At 36.2% G+C, this 25009-nt stretch overlaps 1 protein-coding gene across 2 annotated transcripts; it reads right to left on the bottom strand.

The window, feature by feature from the left end:
- Nucleotides 1–98: 98 nt before the first annotated feature.
- Snrk (SNF related kinase) lies at nucleotides 99–23681 on the bottom strand. 2 transcript variants are annotated; one of them, XM_011068801.2, is made up of 8 exons: nucleotides 12220–23681; nucleotides 8711–8914; nucleotides 7839–7991; nucleotides 7203–7449; nucleotides 6653–7004; nucleotides 6400–6528; nucleotides 6152–6257; nucleotides 99–5986 (listed from the first exon to the last, which is right to left on the bottom strand). In XM_011068801.2, exons 2-8 carry the CDS (start codon nucleotides 8903–8905, stop codon nucleotides 3863–3865), a joined length of 3306 nt encoding a protein of 1101 aa, XP_011067103.2. In that variant the 5' UTR covers nucleotides 8906–8914; nucleotides 12220–23681; the 3' UTR covers nucleotides 99–3862. The 2 variants fall into 2 exon arrangements, with proteins under 2 accessions (XP_011067103.2, XP_011067033.2); XM_011068731.2 differs by having other exon boundaries at nucleotides 23552–23666.
- Nucleotides 23682–25009: the final 1328 nt, after the last annotated feature.

The following is a 25009-nucleotide window of genomic DNA, read 5'->3' on the forward strand; positions in this document are numbered from 1 at the left end:
TTCTTTCTATCTTTTTCATAAAAAATAGAATAGAAGGGAAAGGTAATACTGAAAAAAAGAGGACGTGGGTGAAATACGAAGATCTAATGGGACAAATGTTAACTTTTAATTTCAGTTTATTTTATCTGGGCACACAGTGCATGAACGCTCATGCTTGGCGGTTTACAGATCTCATGTTATGCCGGTTTAGCAAAGTGATGTGTCGTTAACACTGAGCTGGCAGTAAATCGGGGTGACAAGTCGGACACTACGAGGGATGACGGGAGGGACTTTGGTCTGTTCAGGCCAGATAGACGTTTAGAACGAGTGAAAAGAGTAGACCGTTTAGAAAATTCTCTCTCGTATTTACGGTGCAGCGCGTTCGAATCAGCGGAATTACTCGCTAAAATGGGAAGGATGAGCGACTAACACGAGCAGCGCAACAGCAAGAAGCCGGCAAGTTCGCAACAGAATCACATGCATTCAATGTGATACGTCAGTTTGCACTTAAGTTTCGCGACATACATATACATATCGCATCTCAGGAAATCCAGTTTAATGGATCAGCGTTCCGTATTATAGCACGAAAATATCTCATTCTCTCTCTTTCTTTTACTTATCGATAGCTCTCCTAGAAGAAGTCGGTTTTCTCAGGATATAGGAAAATGCCAAAGATATGTACATGGAAGAGACATTTTGCTCTATTTGCAACTCCAGAATATACATTGTTCGAATTATGCGAAAGACGCCTTCAATTTATTACATAAATATTATAGGACCGAAACAAGTCGTAGTGACTTAGTGGTGCCTACGAGGAAATTCTTTTTGAGCTTCACGCTACATAGACAATTTCTCTCGTTCGTCGATTACAGTGACAATCTTCGTCCAATTATTCGTAGCTGAGAAGATTCTTGTATTCTAAAGTCCTATCGTTCCCGAGATATTATTCTCATATACCGAAGTAAACGTTAATGCCCATGTGTACACCGCGATTGTTAGCTCCGAGTTTCGAAAGTAGCTCCCGAGTTGCTGAATACGCTACAATATAGGGTGAAAAAGATAAAATCGAATTGGATCCTTAAAATCAACGACTACACCGACACAAGGTACTTGGCTTTGTACGACTTTGTATTGCACTTTGTAGCTAGCGCAAACTTAGGTCTGTGAATCTTAATTATTATTTTTGGTCTCGTTTAGGTCATCGTCATCGTACGACGCGCAGGTAGCTGGTAATCGAGATATCGAAGTTATTGCAAAATTTTCAGTCTTTATCAAAAAAGTTACCATCGACACAATTGCAAATACAGTTGCGAACTTAAAAACGAAAACGGGGATAATAAAGAGATTTAACGAGCAGCGCGATAGTTGCCTTATAATATTAACATCATCCTACAATCATGTATTATTTTCGAACTTATATTTTCTTATATCTTATATCGCTTTCAAATACATCATATGTGGCATACGAGGGTACGGAAAGTTCTGAGCCTGACACAGAAATGACGCCACAAATGTCAAACTGTTATAATTTTAGACAAATTTGATCCTGTACAGAGCTACTGTTAAAATTTCAGTCAGATGCGTTCATTAATTTCTTTTGTTTCGCTCGTGTAAAGCCATAAATTTTTTGTTCCATGACAAATGTATTCGTTCATATTTTTTCAATTTTAATCATAAAATTGCATGAATTTGCATTTCAAGTTGATTTTGCAAGCATCGCATTCATCAGTCTCCAATGATTTTTCTTTTTCCAAATGACTCGCAGGAAAGAGATTTGGCTGAAAATACTAAAGTAAGCGATGAAACTAATGCTTATTTTGAAGATTAGAGAAATCGTAAACGGTATAAAAAAATTAGAATTATCATTGAAACAAATGTATTAAATTGAAAGGAGACTATGCTGAAAAATAAAAAACAATTTTGCCAAAAATGTGTCTTCTTTATCAGGCCGAAAATTTTCCGAATTATCCTTGTACATATAACGAAATGGAAGAGCTGATGAATAATGCATGAACTCGTGAAATGAATTATCTCGGTAACTATCGAGCGTCCAGCACTCGATTATCGAAATTCATAAATTGATGTAGAAATGCAATAAAAGGATCGGGCTAGAAATGATCGGATGATATAAAGAAATGTTCATATCGCGATGAAAAGAAAAAATGAAATCTAATGAGTTCCCGCTACATTAATGAGAAATATATTTCTTACTTTACGATTGTAGCACGCACTTTTAAGTAGCGGATAGCACCCACGATAATGACGATGATAGAGAAGCGATGACGATGACAGTGTCCGTCCAGACGACCGTTAATATGTGGCGCAAACATCCGAGGAAACGAATGATCGAAGAACGTTGCGACGTGCTTAACCGGCAAGCACGGTCAACAGATCTTGCACCTACTGTCCGCTGCCAATTATTTAGATCTACAAGAATGGATTGACAGATGACGATTATCGCCTTACTCTTAAGCTTCTAATATCTGCGCGCAGTACTTACATACTCGGTGGGCTTTACGTTGCGCACTGTTTGCTCAAGAACACTTCTATTCCCGCACCGGGTTTAACGTATACAAATACCGCGGAGCGAGTTTTTCTCCCTTAATCGTTTCTTTCCTTTCACTTAGACGCAATTCAGGCTACCGTTGTAGAACACTCGCATTTATGTCCGATGTTAATTTATCTTTCAATATATATGTATATATAAATATAGTCATTATAGCCATCTCGAGACTCTGTTCATCTTAATAAGTTAGGAAGCTTTGTAAAGGCAATGATGTATCATTTAGAGAAAAAGAGAAAAACGAAGGGATCGCATTGAAGAAAAAGGAAAAATTGAAAGAAAGAAAAATGGGAGGAGGAAGACACTTTTCGCACTGCGTGACTCCGCATCGATTGACTGCAAATTTCAATCGTGGAATTACTTTACCGTTTGCGATGCATTATGCATTACATCGTGCTAGGTTTTTTGCATTGTAAATATTTCGAGAGAATAGATGACGAAAGCAGCGATAATGATAATGACAATGACAATAATAATGATGATAATGACAATAGCATGAAGATGATCTCTCGCAATAATAATAGGGACTGTAATAGTAGCGGTAATAGTAGTAATAGTAGCAGTAGTAGAGTAATGGTAGTAATAATAATATATATAGTAATAATAATATTATTAATATAATAATATAATAATCATCATCATAAACTCTGCAATATTTAATACATTGTTTGTTCACATGGACTAGATACAGCTCTCTCAGAACGATCGACAAATCGATACGCTCCATCTTTCTTTTCTCTTATTGTTGTCTTGATCCCTGTGCTCTACAGACCAGCGGGGATATGATGTGATCAGTCAAGTACGTTGATGGTAGACCAGAGTCACGTAATCTTTAATATTGTGGTTAGCAATTACCACTCGTGCAAATATCAGTTGCGCGTCCTTAACTTAACATAACTTCGGCGAAAAACAGATCATGCCTTTCTGGAAATATTAATTATTAATATTTTTTGCATTCCGAATTGCTTACAAGATGATTCCTCGAGAGATCTGTACTTAGAAATTAATAACTATTGTTCTCTTTAAGATGTGTCAGAGATACAGTATCTATGCCGTTTTCGTTTGCAGTTTTTTTTAAGAAAAAAAGAAAAATATATATCCCAGATCTTTTAACCTATAAAAATATTTCTGTATTGACAAAAATAACTCGCCAAAAATTAAAGTAATATCGAAAAGAGATTGTTGCGAAAGAAATCCCGCGCGCATATGCCATCTAGCTACGCCACTGCCAGAAAACGGACCTGGTCTTTACCTATCCGCGTTTATACGTCTCTCATCTTGAATATCTAAACGAATTCTCTTTCAAGCGGAAGCGATTCATCAACAAAGGCTACAACACTTGGAAGCGTCTCCAAGGTGAATGTGGCACACGTTGGGCATGCCGGTGCAGCCCTTACTCTCCTGTACTAGATGCGCGAGACCTAAATTCTGATTTATATCGCCATCGCTACCGCGATGCTGCTTTGTCGCATCGCACCACTGACGACGTTCCCGCCACTTGTCCTCGACTAGCAGCACCGATTTAGGCGACGGCGGACTAACACGATCGCGAGTAATGCTACCGCACGAGCGAGCCTTGTAGAGGCGTCCCTTGCCAAAGATACCCGGCAACGGTACGCAGAGCTTCTTGTGCACGGCGAAATAACGACTCAACAACCGAATCTTCTTGTTCTTACACTCGTTCCTCTTACACTCGTTGATCGAGCCGTTACCACGATTCTCCTTGTCATTACAGGGCGCTTGACTCGCGCACTTGTGATCGCCACGACGTTCATCGCTGACGCTCTGACAATCGTCCGATTGCCGACAGCTATTACTCTTTCCATCGGGACTGCGAGCGGACCTTGAGCCTTGCGATATCAACGATTTCCCGGCGCTGAGTGACCAGCTCTGCAACAATTTCGCTCCGAGACCTTTTGCCTTTTGTACCGTACTGGTTGCTATTTGAGACATAGGTGGAACAACATTGTGCTGAGAAGCCGTGCTATTCTGCGATACCGACGACGCTGATGACGAGGAGACGTTTTGCGTGTCAATTGCAGTCGAATTACGCGACACATGACAATGATTGTGACAAGATGAGGGTGCCTCGGCCTCCTGAACCTCGGTGATACGATTCAACGACTGGCTCTCACGCAATCGCGTCTCGCCGGCTCTTCTCCTACCAGCGCGATGTCTCCTGCCAAACATTACCTGGTTCTCGGTGCATCGATGCCGTCCTCCTCCATTCGTTGTGCTCGTGTTTGTCGTGTTAGTGCCGCTGCCACTTTCGTTTCGATTGCTCTCGGTTGTCGTCGGTGTATCCGTCGTCGTGTGTTCGCCATTGCTAACTCCGCTTCCTCCTCCACCAACTCCACCACGCCCGCCACCGCTTCCTCCTGGATCCTGCGAATCGCTCGAGTCGTCGTGACTATCGCGTCTCGGAGGTAAGGGTTTGCCCGTGGATGCACCGAGTTTGTGCGCCCTCTTTTTCCTACTCTCGCTGTCGTCGTCGCTGGCGTCCGAACTCGAACAGGAGGTCGTGCGCGTCTTGTGAAACTTGCTTCTCCGTTGCTCATATGTTGTTCGCCTAACAACGCGGCATTTAGTCGAATCCCCGCATTCCGTGGAGTTCACCGATGCTTGCGTGCCATCCCCATCCTCCAAGATTTCATTGAGCGTGAGTTGCTTCGCAGAAGCACCGCTGGGTGACGGCATTGTCTTGTATTTAGGTGTTAACGTCACTTGATTATCACTAATCGGGTGAAGAGGTATCGAGACGGTCGACGATTCATGTAGTGTTTTAGTAGTAGTCGTCGTTGTCATCGTTGTAGATACATCGGACGGTTTTGAGGGAATCATTGATGAGGACTCTGTGAGCGGCACACTAAACCGATGGTGTTGAGAACCCATTCTCCACTTATTCGCCGGTATCGGTCCGCTCGATTTTAGACACTCCGTCACCGATTTAGGTTTAGTTTCCGTAGTAGTGGCTTTTCTAGCTGTCCATCCGGACGATGGAGAGTTCGCGCCGCTCAATCGGTTCTTCAGATTTTCCTCGCACGTCATGGTAATTCGCGGAGTTATGGGCAGTTTCTCCAAGAGTACGTTGCCCATTTGGACTTTGTCTGCTCCTCTTAGATGCATCGGCGGCGACATATCCTTCTCGTTTTTCGAAATCTGCTTCAGTCTTTCTCCCCTATGCGATGATTCGGCAACGACGGTATCCTCTTTTTGATGTGGATGCCGTTGACTCAACACGGGCTTCGTGCTGGTATGTTTCTCCGGAAGCTGCGATAATCGCTCTTGTAGAATATGCGAGAGTTTTCCCTCGGAACGGGAACCACGACGATTAAGGGAATTTAGCGCCGAATTACTGCCATGTTCATCTCGGCCAGAGCATGAGGACACGTCGTCCTCATCTTCTTCTTCTTGAACAATACTGCACTTGCGCGAACGCACGTTCTGTAACCAGAACAGTCATCTTTGTTTCCTCTGTGCGAGAAATATTGACATGTAAATATTAATACATGACTGGATGTAACATTAACATTTTATACAATACATAAAATGTTTGCCGAGACATCCGATAGTCGATATCTTTCTAGACGATGAATATGTAGTACGTACCTGCGGTACGTCACCAGGTGTCCGTGGCACGCTTAATAGCGACTGGTTCATAGTACCTAGGGAATTCTCATCTGTGCGCAGATTTGTTGTCAGATCATCCTGCCGGCTAAATAAAATTAACACGCATTGGTATTAGTGATTTCATTAAAGACGGTATACAGCATAAATATTTAGATTTAACATATCTTATAAGTGAATCACACACAGCAGCAATACTGGGTGATTCAGTAAAGGTATGTAAAACATACCTTGAGGAAACATCTAGAGCTTCTGGACGACTTTTCTGCATCTGTTCTTGTCGATGAGCGCGCAATTTCCTCTCAGCCAGCAAGAAATACGTCGCGGTGATGTGATTGTATTCGTTCTTGTCGAGCGCGCTGTAAGAAGATTCACGATGAGAATTGCCAGTAAAACGTAGCGCCGAAGACGCATGCTTAAAATATACTAACACGCAAAAAGGCACGATCAAAATGGTCAAATCTCTTCCTAATGTCTACTCACTCCAATATCTCTTCCTTGGTGGCGATGTTACCGTTAACCATTTTGGTAATTATGTGATTGTGATGATCATCGGAGACTTGTTGACGTGATACGAGCGGTAGCGTCTCCATCGTGTCCAAGTCGGAACCAATCGCTAACCACGGATCTGCAGCTATCTCCTCGAGGGACGCTCGGCCTTCGGGTTCCCGCACGAGCATTCTCGCAATCAGCCGCTTGCAACCGTCGGACACGTGCGACGGAATTGAATACTTGCAGTCCATAATCATCGTTAGCGTCTCACTGTCGTTCGCTTCTTGAAACGGCGCTTGACCGCATACTAACATGTATAGTATTACACCTAACGACCAAACATCTGCAACAAATTGAAATACAAACGTAGTCTATTGAAGCGAGTATAATTTCACTCTCTCGCTGTATTATATTTTAAATAAGATTTTTTTCTTTCAAATTTAGAGTCCAATGCTTCTTAGGAAAACTTTCGACGAAAGATGTAACTTTAATACTAATTTGAGTCATATTTATCCTTAATTGCATTAATTAACAAACTTACCTACTGCGGGGGCATCGTAACTATCGCCTAGAAGTATCTCTGGAGCGGAGTACGCTAATGAACCGCACGAAGTCTCGAGCTTCTGACCAGGACAAAATCTATTGCTAAACCCAAAGTCTGTAAGCTTCACCGTACCCAGCTTTTCGAAGAACACGACATTCTCGGGTTTCAAATCTCTGTGCACTACGTGTAAACGATGACAGTAAGATATGGCTCTAACGATCTGTCGAAAGTAAGTCCTGGCCACCTAAGGTGAAAATTCAAATATCATGATACGCGCGACTGCAAATGAAATATTCAATAATTTTAAGAATTTAATCAATATATTACACTTAATAAAAAAAAAAATGACAGTAAGAATTTCTATAAAATATTTATTTCTATTAATATTTTTTATTATATTAATTCTGAATTTATAACACAAGAGAAATTTTTTTGAAAAGTTTCAAGATAATTTTCTATATAATTTATATAAATTCTTTATATATGATTTATGATAAATTTGTAACAATTTGTACTCAAGAAAATTCACATTCAATAGACTTTATATGAGAGCTAAACTTGTGTATTCTATATCCTCACGCGGTAATTGTAAGCCGATGGCATAATAAAACAACAATGGCCATGCAACAATACCTCTTCGCTGAGGCCGCTGTCGTGGCGCATGATGTAATCGTAGAGGTCCCCGCCATCGCCGAGCTCTAGAATTAGGTATAGCTTGGTCTGCGTGTCTATCACCTCGTATAACCGCACCACATTGGGATGCTGCACCAGCTTCATGCACCGCACCTGCGACACAGACGGACACGATGTACAGGCAGACAAAATTCATTTCGCTTGAGCGAATTTAAATCCAGGGATCAACGATTCTGTCCATCATCCATTTCCATCATTATCTCGACGATCTTATTGAGGTCCATCGCTATGAGATTTATCGTGCGATGCAACTATACGAGACGATTCGATCACCGGTTACTATCGAACCAGCCATCAAAATGACATTACGCGAATCAGGATGTCATTAATGACTCTATTATTTCCATTATAGGACATGAAACAGACGGAAGATAATACTAACGCGATTGCACAGTCACGAACAAGTTAGAAACAAATAATAGTTAGAGTTCTATCTGTCACAAATATAAATTCCAATTCGGAACAAGAGATAAATTTGAAACAGTTTAGCTTTATGTCAGAAAGATATCAGAAAACAAAGAAAAAGACACAAAAAAGATAATTTCAGATTTTTATAAGCTTTTCATACATTCCAATCTTCTAATGTTTATTTAAATCACTTTAAGAGTGCCTTCTACTTGACGCTCACAATATTCGCGAGTATTATTTGTCATCGTTTAACAGTTGATAATAAGAATGAAATTGACTTCATGCATTGCGAGCGTCAAGTGGAACATACCCTTAGTAAAAGAACATTTCCTTCACATGTTTCTTTTAAAAATGGCAAAAGATCAAACTGGATGACTCGTCGAACTAGTTTGCATTTCTCTCACCTCCTGGAAGAGATGAGCCCTCGAAACCTCATCGAGCTTACTCTTGTCGATCACCTTCACTGCCACCTTCTCACCGGTGAAAACGTGTCGTGCCAGCTTCACCACGGCGAAGTGACCGCGGCCGAGAGTCTCCTCCAGATCGTAAAGACCGGCGATCTTGCCATCGTAATTGCTATATCCCAATCTTCGATTCATCTCGTGCCGCTGCAATGCAAAGTTCTTTTCGTATGCAGCAAATGATAAAGATGAAAAAGACATTTTACTCATCTAAAATAACTATTAAATCTGATTTACATAGTGAGAGAAAAATGTACTAAATTTTAATGAGTATTTGTCTGAATAGTGTCAATTGAATATTTATTAAATTTAACATATATTTATTTGACACAAGAGCCATTAATTTGATTTAACTATTATATTTTTTTATTTAGCAAATAATTATTTTATTAAAATTTAGTATATTTCTTTCTCATTTTATAAAATGAATCGTAAGAAGATGGGTTTCAATCTTCTTATGAAAATTGTTTATCTTCCACTTGTGATTTTCGCAAATTTGCGATCCTCGTAACATAAAATTACATTTTGAAACATTATTGAGCATCAAAACTTCCGCTTCAACGGAATATAATTCTTTCTCTTGTTAGTCATTTACCGATTCATTTTATTTATAATTAAATTTGAAAGGTTTCCACGTTTTACAAATAAGTAGATAAGTACATAAGTAGATTACTCCGTCAAAATTAATTTGTGTTAACTAAACATTGAACACTACGTTAACTAAATGAAATACATTAACTAACTATTACAGTTCTTGAATTTTTTATTAATTTTTAAATAAAGTGTCCTGTATATTTCTGTATGATAACATTGAATGAATGAGTTTGAAATATCGAATTCTGATCGATCGTTTAGAAATGTTGACCGACAGTCGCTTAAGTACGACGGTCCATTCCGAGAAAGAGGTCACTATTATTTTTAGCGCTTAGTAGGAGCAATAATTAATCGCTTCGCCATCCATGGATGTGCGATCGGTAGCAGTAAAAAAAAAAAGTACACTCCGTAGAATGACAGGAGATACTATCGCTTTGGAAAAATACATAGAGAGAAGCTAATGGACCGAACACGATGCACATGCTAAATATAGTTATCCGACTCAAACTTTTACTCGCGAGTGAACGAAGTAGTTAAGTCCAGAATGTATACAGAGTGCATAGAAATCGTGCATAATCCTCGATGAATTGATTTTTCCTCGATGATATCGGATTAGAAACTCGAGTAACTGGAGCGCGAGAATCTGTTGTCCATCGATCGTATCGAGGCGCGACTCGGACAGGATCGGTTATCGCTCACTTTCCAAAGGATCGATGACCTTAAAAAAAATATGATAAACACGAGATCTCGCTTTACTCGCTTGTTTTCCGCTTTGTTAGTCTAAACGCGAAGATAACGCTAATGCGACCACGAGGCAAACAGTATGCGATCAAATTTAGCGCTAGATGGGAATAGGAGCCAATGTTGTGCTGCCGAGGGAACGCATTGTCTTTGCGGAACGTAATTGCGAAACACGTCATGATGTACCGTGACGCGCCGAGGCTACACGATTTGTTAGCACAGTATCTCGCATTCCGCCTTCCCTCTTCTGCTTCTATTCGTATTAAATATGTGTACTTTCTGATTCTCTATCTATATTCATAAATATTTACTTTTCTTTTATGTATATTATTGCCTTGTGTGTATCGTTGTCTTTTTTCAAACTTGAAGAGATCCTTCTTGGGATAAATTAATAATTTTCTCTCTCTCTCTCTCTCTTTCTCTCTCTCTGTCTCTGTTCTCTCTATATAAAAGCGCACAAAAATACAATACAACGGCGAACCGTGAAAATCTCACGACTACGACGCCCATATCCTTTCCTTTGGGATCCACAAAGGAGTTTCTTCGTTGCCTTGCGAAACGCGGCCACTCGCAGTCCCGTCGGGAGCTGCGAATCATTTCCTCGCCATGCGTGCTCCGGATACTCGTAACGAGGATTACGAAGAACGCAAAAATAAACCTTCTCGAGCGACGCGAAGAAGGTACCAATAAGGAGGTGAACCGCTTCGACCGGCCTGCACGTCAAATTTTCTTCTCGGAAAATGCTATACCCGAAGATCCTCCAGCTCGACGAAAACAGATCGGATTAATACCTTAACGATCGAATCATCCATGCTTGATGTGCAATTTATAGCAAATGCTGACGTAAGACTGACATTCACTCGCCGAGGTTTACGGCTTTTATTTCGCGCAAACGCGTCCATTGCCTATGTCGCGATATAAATAAGACGAGAGTATTCTCTCTCATTCTCGCCGGTGTTATTATTATCGACAAGCGTTCCCTGCACCATCGTTCATTGTTAAGATAATAAATTATCTTAGCTAACGTATTAATCCATTAAGGGAAAACGTTCGTCGTCACGTGCCGATTTACTGCCACATATCGAAAAATTCATCTATTAGGTATTAACAAATGTTTGTCGTACGATGAGATTATTCCATGATCGATGTCGTACCCTTCGGAAATGGATTCAATTAAAATAAATCATAGCTCGGTCCGTCATATCGATGCGTTTAATTCTTTTTGCTGTTACATGGGAAATTAATCGCTGTTACGCAATCATAATTGATGTCATTTACGGCATCATGAAGTAATGCAATTACCGACGCGACCAAATAAAAATTCCACGAGCTTTGTCTGGACTTGCGCGAAGTGTAATTAACAAACGTAATGCGATTAACAATTTGACTAACGTGAATACCCTAATTTTACGTCCATAAACTGTTAAATACTTGCAGTAACCTGAATAAATAATATTAGAATTTTTTTACATCAGGGATTCCTAAAGTTTTGTTGATGCAGCATTTTAGAGGATTATGCTAGGGAAAATATGAATGTTTACACAAACAGAAATAATAGAAAGATATCTTAGAAAACAAGAAAACAGAAAACAAGAAAAATAGTCAAATAACGCAACGCGAAGCTCGAAATATTACAAAAATGTGATATATATATATATATTCGTAATATAATATAATATGAATAATTATAAAAAACGTTCTGTTTTTTATTTAATTTTACTTATCAATTCTATTTTTAATTTAATTTAAACGCAATTATATTACATAAATTCATGTGTAATATTATATTTCAATGTTATTACAATTACACGGCTTTTCTCTAATTGTATTTTTAGACATTCGTATTAAAAATCTTATAAATATTATAAATATTAAAATTATACATTTCGCATCTTTCCTAGTATCTGTTACAACAGATTTAACACCTTTGTGACTTATAATCAGTAACGTGGAACATCACTTCTAAATATCCAGGGCGTTCATTATCACGATAATTTTCCACGTGTAAGGAAAGCGAGAATTGTCCGAATCTATCCGGATCCATCACGTCGCGTCGCAGCGAGTTGAACTTGACATTTAACCGATAACGACGCTCATCCATCGTTATCAAGATTTACCTGGACATGGGCACGTCTGTGATGTTGGCCTGACCTGCTTTTACCGCACGTGTCCGTAATAATGTGATACACGAGCGTCAGTTACACGTAATAAGTTTACGATTCTTCGGGGCGAACACCTGAAACGCACTTCGACCGCGAAGCATCAATAGATGTCGGATGATCAATTGCGTCGCAAATTTTTATTTCAAATTGAGTTCCCTTAAAAAGTACGAAAGTTATCTTCTTAGTCCTTATCTATTCGATTAAGGATATTACATTCATTTATACAAACGTATTAATATTTATACTTTAAATAAGCTATACATATGAAAGTTATATTTAAAGCATTCTATTTTTGTCGAACAACAGGTTTTCATAATTTATTAAAAATTTTTTTGTATACTTTAAGTATTCAAAATAATTTATGCAAAGCTTTACTGCGATTCAGAAATGAGTTATAAAGATTTAAAAGATAAATATTTTGTTCATTCACAAAACATCTAATCTTTGCATCATAATATATTTAACTTTAGATCATCTTGAATACTTAAAATATTTAAAAATTATAATTATAATTACATTTAAAAAAATTCAGATTTTTGTTATTTTTTAATACATTTCCATGTATTTTTATTAAAGCACAAATTAAAAAAAATATTACTTTTTATTGAAATAAATTTTAATCTACATAGATGGTTTAAAAGTAATATAATAACTTTTTTAACCATCGCTCAAAATTTATTGTGTTACTTTTAAACGCTTTAAAATAATCTGTAATTTTTTCATTACTTTTTCATTATTTTAAAATTATGTGAAATAAGTTCTTAAATGAACCAAAAAATTGAGATAGAAAATTAATAAATATTTCCTCGCGCAATATCACTTCTTTAATATTAAAGTAATATTTAAATTAAGGCTGCTCGCTTCATAATTTTGTTGCATAATAACACGTTTATTACTTCGCGAAAAGATGCAAAGGAGGATTTCCAACGAATTTTCTCACAAACATGCGTATCTGAGGCCACAGATTCCGCCGGGCGGATATTTCACGCTTAGAAAGTATAATCTGCTCCGCGAGAGATAAGCGTAGCGCGTGTGGATCCGCATTTGAAATTTAGATCGCGCCATGCGTTCTCTTCATAGATTTTCCCGGATGCAGTCGTAAATGGAGCGTCGTACTTTCTTGAACACTTTCGCGTTCGCGCGGACACGGAAGTCGCGAATTATAGCGGACGGAGAACATCGCGCGCGTGCACCGCAAATTGGCCTCTCGCAAGATCGACGATGAGGCGGATCGAAATAAACCGTATCGTCGCGATTTGTAATGGCCGTAGTAGGAGATTGACAGGCGTATCGGTGGAATTCGATGTTGCAGAAAGGTCGACAACGTGCCAGGAGCGGCCAACGACTGGTCACTATCTGGGAAATCGAGTCTCGATACACTATCGGTGTACTCATGAATACACGAACGGAACGTGTTCACTAATACGTTCAACCCTTGCACTTCTCTTTCGCTCAATAAATCAATTAATCTGCCCGATGAGGCGTGTATCTTGTGAAAAGTCTACTGTCTATTGGAAAACGTGACATTTAAAACGCCATTGCATGATCTCATCTTATTTTTATATACGCATAGATAAGATTAACAATATTAAAATGGTTTAATGAGATAAGCTATTAAAGCAGTGCAGCGATAACTTTAAATATATACATCGTAAATGTTGAAGAGGGATCTAGATTAATTCTGCATCGAGAAAAAAATATTTTAAATTTTAATAAATATTTATTTAAATTTATTGTTTAACTAGACATTTACTTAAAATGGATAAATGTCAATAAAAGGAAATGATAGCTGAAATCAAATTAATAATTTTGTATCAAATAAATATACCTTTACATTTAGTAAATATTAGTTGACATTATTCAAATAAATAATTTATTCAAATTTAGTATATTTTTTCAGTATACAATACGAAATGTTGAAAAATTTTTTAAGTTTTCAGTTAATATATTAATAAATAAATTTATTGTGATTCTTTTAAATGCAACCATAATAAAAAATCTTCAGAATTATTCATTTGCTAGCATAAACATAAGAATTTAAAAAGAATAACAGTTTAGAATTTAAAAAACAGTTTAGAATTTTTTCATGTCATATCATACAAATCAAAAGTTTTTGAAAAAAATTCATTGATAAAATTCATAATGCAATCAAGAAAAGTATAGTCATAAAAACATTTTTGCGAATAAATAGAATTTTCGAATACAAAAATTTTAATGGATTGGAAATATTAATGTGCCAAGTTCATTCAAAAAATATGATCGTCTATTAAGAAAATGTAAATTACGTTGATGGATTAAATTTCGCCGAGGGATCTTCAGGAAGAGAACTTCCTCTTAGTGCTCTTTAAATATCACTTCTAATATAATTTAAAATGAACTTATCTCAGCTTGTTATAAAGAGAATAGTCATTTTCAAAATGATATTTCGAATACTGATCCCATTATTCCATTCCGAGAAAAAGGTAAACCTTTGGGATATGACTTTAACATTTTTCGTTATGAAATCTTGAGGAAAATAAAAAAGTGAGCAAAGTATTTATTCTTTGGTGCTTGTGTAATATTTATCAGATGCGAGTCAGAGAAGCAAAGGCCGTCACGAATTACTAGCGAAGGACTTTAAGCTACAATTTCGCCCTCGCATATTCTCCACTTACTGGATGCTAAATAAATATCTTGATTTATATGCCATTTTGGAAAAAATCGTAGCATTGTTGGCTTAATATTACGCTGACAGAACCAATTCAAAATCAAAGAAAAAAAAAATAATATTAGAAATCAATACGATTGAATTTGTACAATTTTATACTGCTAAAAACAATTCTATATTATGTGTCATTTCCAAGAAAACAGTGGCGCTGATAGTTTAATATTTAAACTGGCAGAGCCATAAAAAAAAACAACACAGAGCAAAAATTAACACGATTAAATTTGTATTAATTTGTATATATTATTGAAAGTAAGTTAATATTTTACATGTTTTTTCCTTAAATGATTTTATTAGTATGTATAATACTTACAATTTATAAGGCATTTCACGTAAACCGGACACTTTTGAAACATTGTCATTTTATTTTATTTTATTTTATTTTATTTTATTTTTTTTTGCTAACATACCTACATTCTACAGATAAAAAAATGAGACACGTGTTAAAGATCTTTAAAATCGGATTTTTAATCTCAGAAAATTTTGCATTTTTTTTGTACGAATTTAATGATATAATAATAAATTTGCATGTTCGCATGAGCGACGTTTTTTATAAATTTATTTATACAACTTTAAACTTACAAGCGTCAATAACTTCATAAAAAAAATCTCACATTTTTTCGCGAAACACGTGTCTCATTTTTTTATCTGTAGAATGTAGGTAAAAAAAATAAATAAAATAAAATAAAATAAAATGACGATATTTCAAAGGTATCTGATTTGACGTGAAAAACGCCTCATAAATTGTAAGTATTATACATACTAATAAAGTCATTTAAGGAGAAAACATGTAAAATATTAATTTACTTTCAATGATATGTACAAATTAGTACAAATTCAGTCGCGTTAATTTTTACCCTGTTATTTTTTTTTTTATGATCTTGCCAGCTTAAATATTAAATTATTAGCACTATTTTCTTAGAAATGACACAATATAGAATGACATAATATAGAATTGTTTTTGGCAGTACAAAATAGTACAAATTCAATCGTATGATTGATATTGATTTCTGATATTACTTTTATTATTTTCTTTTATTTTGAATTGATCCTGCCAGCTCAATATTAAGCAGCGTCACGATTTTTTTCGAAATGGCATACGATACAAAATTATCATTAATGATACAATTTAGTACAAAATGAGTACTAAAAAAAATTCCGATAGATCCGATTTGATTCTGCTGATTTGGTCCTACTAGCTTTATACAGCTGAATTCTAATATTGAGTAATCAAAAAAAAAAAATATATTTTTAAAAAATTACTCGGAGTATAATTGATTTAGAAACAATACGTATGTTTACAAAAGAAAAAAGAATAAATTAACGAGCTCTCTAGGATTGCGAAATGATCAGGTATCACAGCGCATTTCATTTTTCCGGTAAAATCGCTTTCCTTACGCAATCAAAAGTACGGCAGTGGCCGTAACGGTAATTGATGCGCGGGGATTCGCGATCGAAGCGACGATAATATGGCCCCGTGACGATAATGCGTAACGTAAACGTACCGTAGGCACGTAACAGGTAGTGTTCGCGTACCGTTATCGGGATTCCGCGGCGTCACTGTGAGCGCCACGAAGAAATACTCGATGATATCCTGAGGGGCGCGACTAATCCACGCCTGCCACCACCAGTGGGAACAACAGCGGCGTTCATACTCACGAGAATGATAATTACGGCCGATTAGAGCGTTTACATTGCCGCACTAGGCGTGCGTAACTATGCGAATAGTCATGGACAAAGATGAAATTAACTGTGCTTCGGAGAAGTATGGAAAAACTGCGAGAGAAGAGTGTTTAATTAATAAGGCCTAATTTTTTATTTTCCGGTTAAATTGTGATTAGGCCTGATGGTAATAAAAAAATTGTGTTTTTCTATGGTTAAACACTAACTTAACAGTTCTGTAGTAAACTTCAAAAGTTACTCATTACAAAACCATTAGTTTAGTGATTATTCTGGATGTAAGTTTCTTAAGATTTATGACCTATTTTGTATTATGACACCCCACCGACTCGCTTATAACTTGCTCCTGACTTCTAATTTATTACTTAACGGCTTATTATTAGAAGTCCATTAAACTTCATTATTTTTATTTACATTTCTCTACCTCATAAGAGTATTATATATATAATATAAATTTAATTATAACATAATATACTAATAAAAACTGTGACTATAAAAATTATATCTTACAAGATTAAAATTTTTAAAATTTTCTAAGATGAGATTTTTCTGAGCAACCCCCCCTCCTCCCCGTCCCCACTTATCAACTTGCATACACTGAGAAAAATGTTTTAGTTGTACCAACAAGAAGTACAAATAAAACGAATTCTAATCATATAAATCAGAATTCTGGTAACTGAATTTTTGGATATTACGATTAGAATGTTTGATATATTATAAATATTGGATTTGTACCTTTCCCTCGTTGAAAATTACGAGATTTCCAATTAATGCAAGATTTTTTTTCTAGTGTATCTTTAAATAGATTTATCTACTTAAGTCTTAAAGATTAAACTGATCCTCTGACATACTTTATTATATTTTTTTTTTTTAGGTTGAGAAATATCATTAGAAATATGTCAATGTGAAAAATGTACTTTTAGAAAGTCAGAAAAGTCACAGAAAAGATCGAATTATGAACACCAGGGAGATCCAATAAAACTTTCGCCAAGGAAGACGTCATCACACTTCTAAAGTTTGATAGAAGTTATGAAATGTATTCTGCTGTTTTGTATCATATCGCTGATAGCTTAATCCGCATTCGCATTGATATACTCGATGACATATTGACATTGTCAGATGATATCAGTAAATAGAGTTACAGAAAGGTAGTATCGATAAGCTATCAGCAGTATGAGAATCTCTCGCGCAAATCTGATCAGAATATTTTCAAACGCATATGACACGCACGGATTTCACGATAATGCAATGGATGAAGAATGATGAGATAAAAAAAAAAGAATATTACGAGTGTTATGATTCCGCGCGATGAAAATTTCAGCTAGTGATCTCTATGTATGAGACGCATCATTTTTACTTTAGTTTCGTTCCGATAATTTTTCTTTTGTTTACTCTATTGATGCTAATATTGTTTATAGATTCTCGTTCTTTTCTCTTTTTCTTTCTCTAACCTTACTCTCTCATCTCGAAATGCAACACGCAGACAAGTGTCGTTTCTATAGAGTTTCTACAGCGAGCTGGCACGGATTACTTTGACGCGACCGGATCTGCGTAATTTGAGATAATGCACTCGACAAACAGATTGATCTCCGCTTCCGAATTACGCTGGTTCATTTCCCTCGTATAAATACCGTTGGCTATCTAGCAGTAAACAACAATAGTTTATGTGTGTACGAAAGAAAGTATAAGTGAAAATAATCTATCATTTAGAATATGTTAAAGATTTTTCTGTCTTGTCTCGAGTGATGGAAGACAAGATAAGGAAGAGACGAAAATTATTTTTAGAGAAGATTTATTTTATATAATAAACTTTTCTGTAATAAAAGCATCGCTTAAGAATTTCTCAGTTTAAACAAACAAATTAAGTTTTAAAAATATAGACAAAAATATAGACAAAAATATAAACGAAACGTAGTTTAATTCCGTACATCTCGCTTCAATAACATTTTAATCAATTTTAGTAAAGATATTTTATTAAAGATTTATAAGATATTTTATCCTTATAATATGAAAATTTATTTTACAATTTTATTAAAGAAATTTCAATTAAAATAAAAATATATAGATTACAATAAAAATATAACTTTCTGGAAAAATTTAAATAAACTTTTTTATTCAAGTATTTAAATGCGCATTTGATAACAAAACATGTATTTTATATGATCTAATTATAATAAATATTACACGATGTTAATAATATCATTCATGCCGAGAGATTCTTTTGTAATGGTAATATCAAAAATTACATTATCGTTATAATATTTCTTCATTTGCTCAATCATTTATATTAAAGCATCTTCGCAAATAAATTGCTTTATAATAATTTAATATGTAAGTGAATTACAAATGTATTTACTGACAGTTCTCATAAATATTCTACGATTTCATTCGAGTTCTTGAAATGCCAAATGTCTTGATATTTTCACATGTTTAAACAGAGATGAAACATATGAACAGACACTCCAAGAATGTCACACAATATATACAGTGTCTCACTTCCCTCCCCCCTTCTCCCCCCTCCTCTCTCTCTCTTTACTTCCTGTCTCTCTTTTCAACCTAACATATTTCAAGGAAATTTAAAAAAAGATATATTTTTACATAAAGAAAGCATCGCTTATAAGTTTCTCAAATTAAACGAACAAATCAAGTTCATTTCAAGTCATTTCAAAAATACAGAAAAAATAACAAAACGTTTTTATTTCAGACGTAATTTAATTTCAGACATATCTCGTTTTAATAAAATTTTAATCTAAAATTTTATTATCAAAATATTTTATTATCTTTATACTGAGAAAATATTTTTAAAATTTTGCTCAAGAAAAATTAATTTTAATTTAAATAAAAAGATTTAATAAAAGTATTTCTGAAAAAAATTAGAAACGGAAAATCTCTTAAGGCCTTAAGTCAACGAATTGAAAAACTAAATAACTATGTGAAAAGCTATAAATAAAATTAGTCTAAATAAAATTAGTAACCAGAAACGACTGGCAGTTTCGTTGGAATTTTTTTCAAGTGTCTCAAGATGACGTAGAGGAATGTTAAACAGTTCATCTGGAAATGACTAGTTTTTTAATCTATGAATATCTAGTAAATATTTTCGTTTCAACGAAACAAGAGAAACATTTCTGCAAGCGGTCAATAACAGAAAACTTTGATAACTTCGTTCGGTTAATTATATAATGCTTAATTATTTAGTTTGAAATTTCTTGAACTATATTGCTCTTGCTTTGATATTTTAATTCAATAAAATGAAACGCCCTTCCATTAAACACAAAACACTTTTTGAAAAGGTAATAATTTCATCCATTTCGAAGAAACTTTATAAAATGCCTTGTCGAAACTTGTGAAAATATGTAACGTTACATAATCTTTTAATAAACTTTCTTCGAATAAGAAATAAGTCTCGTCGAATAAGAAATAAGTCTCGTCGATATAATAAACTGGGAGAAATATTAAACAACGATGAATTAAAAGTAATTAAAGCCATTAATTAACAAATTTATTCATATTTTTTATCCTCTCGAGAAGAAAATATTTCAAATTCTAAGATATTATTCTTTTGTTCAGACAGACAAAACAAATATTGAAATTCAGTTAAAGACATTTTCCAATAGCATAAAATTAATTATTCCTAATTGTATTGAAACAAGAATCTCATTTGTATTAATTGGAATTCTACTGGAAAAATCAGAAATTTATAGTCAAATTTATTTTAATTCTACTCGAGATAACCTGATGTCCAATCATGACAATTGAAATTCTGATTGATATGATCAGAATTTACTACTTCATTCATTTTCAACTAGCAATTTTTCTCAGTGTATACATAAGTTATCTTTATAGCTAACAAACATTGTCGATGATAAAATAATAAAAGAGGCAAACATTTTACGACAACTTGTACGACAATGACATATTGTACTATTGTAATTATTATTGAGCAACGTATAATTGAGATGTAATCATTCATGTATCAATCAATAATCTTGCGTCACATTAATTTCTTTACATACGATATTTGTAGAAAATTTCGAGGAAAATCAAATTCTACTTTCCTTGACGTTAATTATTTTTCTTACTCTTACGATATTAGATATCAATTACTGCGAAATGAGAATTATTACCAAAATCACATGAGAAGATATCAAAGACTATATTTTTCTATTTTCTACATTTCCGATGATCGGAAATATTGTACCTAATTTAAAAATTAATCGAATATTTAAGTATCAGCATCAAATATTCTAATACAATTATATTGTTTAAATGATATTAATTTGATATTAATTTTTATATTCGATAAGTAGGTACATATTTATATACATTTATATTCGATAACTGTTTATACATGATGTTATCGCTATTAATTAAATAAAGACTATTGTGCTCCACTTTTGCGCGAATTGTAATTTCTGGCAAAGTAATTTCTGTTATGTAATTGTTTTATGTATTCAGTTTTATCAGACTATTCAAACGCCAACTGTTAATTTATGTAAAAGAATGTAATCGAAATATTTTTGCAGAAATACAATTTATAAAAGAAGAAGAGGAAGAGTTTGCACAGAGTGCTTGTAAAATCTGCTTCGTTAGAATTCTTTGATCCTAATAAATAAAATTTATTTAAATTTGCATTAAATAGACGATTAAATATACGATTTATTCATCAATGTTGATAAAATAAATACATTATCAAGTGTTGTTTCTGTAATAACTTCAATAGCTATTACCATTATTATTAAACAAAAATAAATATTAAAAACAGTTTATCCCCAGTAATGAATATATATATTTAATTAAAAATCCTTTCCTCCCCTAATCTCGTATTATCGCGATATTGCGCAATATTATTATCCTCTCCTCGGACAATAAAATTATCAAACATTCATATTAACACTTGATAAATTTAATAAAATACAAAATTATTACTGCTCTTCTTCATTCTCTTTGAGAATAAATTAATCATAACCATAATGTCTCGTTCAATTTTTTTTTATCGCATTCAATTCACAACATTTTCCAAAAGAACTTTGCTGGATCTATGATCTCGGAAATACCGAGTTTCTGTAAAGCGGTAATCGATTAGTCCCCGGAGAAACTTATTGTTTCATCTCACAATGTACACAATATAAAGCGATACGAGGATATAACGTATTCGATAAAAGAGACGGCAGAAGTTCGTCGCAGGATCGTATTACATTGCGCTCGTACTGTATTTACTCATCTGAACTCTTAAGAGATCGCTGGACCACCACCATACGAGACGTTGCGAATTTATCGGATATACAACGATGGACCCACCCAAATATCTCTTCGGAAGTTCCCGGAATGGTTTCTCTGCACGATCGATATTATCGCACGATAACGTCGTAAATATAGTGTCTACTAACGACTGGCATGCTATTTATTGGTAAGTACATTGGCAAGACATTACCGGCAACGTAACTGTTATGCAATCGATATGCAACGAGGTTCTTTTGAAGCTGCATTGCGAGAATCATTGCGGGCGAGGAGTCATCCGGTTGGAGAAATAGACGTTTACCTTGAACTATTTTTTTCCTCTCACGATAAAAATGTAATAGAAATCAAAAGTCTCGATGCTGCATTGATAACGCGCATCTTCCTTGACGCGATTAATACAAATGTATGAGTATGTATATGAAAGCGGTACCATCTTCACAAATAATTAAGGTGAGATGCGATCAATAGGGTTGCTGCTTTTAACTGTAATATTGGCACCTGACACTAAATTAATAACTTGAGAGAGAAAGGACGAAATCTATAGGTAGATAAAGATCTATCTATAGATCCACCTAGAGATAAAGAGGAACAAAGTTTTTCAGAAGAAAAGTTTTATGCTATAAATATATTTTACGTTTTGATAAAATTTTTTGTTATAAATTGATTTTAAAATGCAATTTTAAAATCAATTGGATTTCATAGGTTTGTTGTTTTCAATTGCGATGTTAGCACATGACACTAACAATAAGTTAATTGTTTGACAGAAAAAAAAAGACGAAATCTATAGATAAAAATCTATCTGTTGAAACTTTTTTTTTAAAGACTGTTTTTAATTGTATTATTGTTGTAGCAAATGAATAATATACTTTAATTCCGTGTTTACTTTTTAATGAAAATAAAGTATATTCATTTGCTACAATACATAATTAAAAAACAAAGTTTTTCAGAAAAAAGTTTCAATGGTTTGATTTATTAAAATTTTGTAATATTATTTTTGAAATACAATTTAGGCATACAGAAATAATATGATCTTTAAAAGTATATTTTCCCTTTTTTCTTTATGTTTCCGTTTTTCTGCAAGCTACTAAAAAAAAAATCGCAATTTTTTTCCACAATTATGTCAGTTGTAGCAAACGAGCGATATGTAAAGTTCGTCAAATCAAATAAAATCAAATAAAGTCAAAATCAAATTAAAGGAAAAATAAAGCGTTGTGTAATGTTACGTTTCCAAAAAAAAATCTCATCCAGTAATTGTGATACATCAAATTAATTGATGACGAAATGTAAGGCGTTGTTATTACTATCACTTTGTATTATTTCTAGACGCGATAGAAATGAACTTAAAAACAAGTTTGTCCGGAAATTAACATCCAAGAAGTGTCAATTACGACGTAATCGGAATAACATGTCGCGATCAGAACTCCAGCCATCGTTGCGACGCGACCGTTTAGAAATGGTCAGTTGAGTGATGTGCTATCAACACATAATCGCGTGAAAATTATCTTATCGGGAGCAACATCGTACGGTGCAACAACCGCTTAGGGACAATAAAACAATCGCAAACGGTAGAACGCCCGAAGCCATTTTTACAGAAGAGTCCACTAGAGACTCGTAGACGAAAGAATTAAGGCGTACCAAGAGATCAAAAGGAAAAAAGACCCTCACCTCTTTGTCCGTTAAACCGACGAAGACGACGACGACGACGACGACGACGACGACGACGACGGCGACGACGACGGCGACGACGACGGCGACGACGACGACGACGACGACGACGACGACGACGACGACGACGACGACGACGACGACGACGACGGCGACGGCGACGACGACGACGACGACGACGGCGACGACGACGACGACGACGACGACGACGACGGCGACGACGACGACGACGACGACGACGACGACGACGGCGACGACAACGACGACGAGTCCAGCCAGCACCTCGCTAGTCTACCCGGTCCGCCCACCGTCATTTGTGATGTGGATTCATTTACGCGTGTCTGCCGTGCCGGTGGCGACGATGATCGATGCCACAGATGTTGCTCCCGGTTGCTCCTCCCGCACAAGTTCTACGACGCGAACCGTCGGGGCTGCCGTACAACGGCGACGACGGCGACGGTGACAACGACAGGGAAGCCAACGACATCGAATCGAACGTCGCTGGTGGGCCGCTCCGGTTCACTCGAGACGCGTGTTTACACGGCACCGCTCGGTCGCTTCTTACATTCCACCGTCCGCGACGCAATCCTCTCGCCTCTCCCACTCTTTTCTCTTCTCTCTCTTTCTCTCCCCCTTTATGCGTTCTCCGTCTCGCGGGATGCGAAACTCTTGTGCTCCTGCTGATGGATCACCTCTTCTTTCTTGACGCAACCGTGCCTTCGTAGTACTCTGTATTCTGATCTCGTTTCGTGTCTCTCTCTCTCTCTCTCTTATTTTTCTCTCGCTCCTTCTACGTTGAGGACTACCTCGCCCACCCGCGGTAACTTTTTCCCCTTTGTCTATTTGTCTATTCGTCGGCGCGCAGCAGTCGCGCGTGCAGTAGGCGACTTCCGGGCACCTTCCTCGATGACGACGGTGCGCCGCGAGCGCGCGACACACTTCCCACTTTTTTTCTCGCCTCCTCCTCCTCCGCCCGACTCTTTCACTCCTCTCCGTTGATTCGCCACCGTCTGTCTCGCTTCCTCACGTACAACCGCGCGCGCGCGCGCAAGCACATGCATGAACGTGCAGCATGCACGTATATAGGAGAGCGTACCTCTACGTATGTCGCGTCGCCCGCTTGACCGTTTCTCCGTTATTCTCTCGGACGGAGTCGTCGCACTCTCGCGATCACGCGCAAGATCCGGGATCGCGGAATTTCCCGCGATCAACGTTATGACGACGGTACTGGATCTCGGCTTTCTTTTATTTTTCTCCCTCTCGGATGACGGCGTTAAAACACGACACTACGAGATGACGACGGGCGTGCGCGTACACACACCCGCGACGCGGTGACACATGAGAAAGCTATGGAACGTGGTGGAACGTCTCTCTGTAGTAACGTATTTGTACTCTCGACTGAGTCGACGACACGATACTCCTGACTTTGGACGCGCGCTCTCAGCGCCAGCCGGTCGT

The sequence above is a fragment of the Acromyrmex echinatior genome, chromosome 2 (genome assembly GCF_024713525.1).
Source record: "Acromyrmex echinatior isolate Ae372 chromosome 2, ASM2471352v2, whole genome shotgun sequence".
Lineage (NCBI taxonomy): Eukaryota > Metazoa > Arthropoda > Insecta > Hymenoptera > Formicidae > Acromyrmex > Acromyrmex echinatior.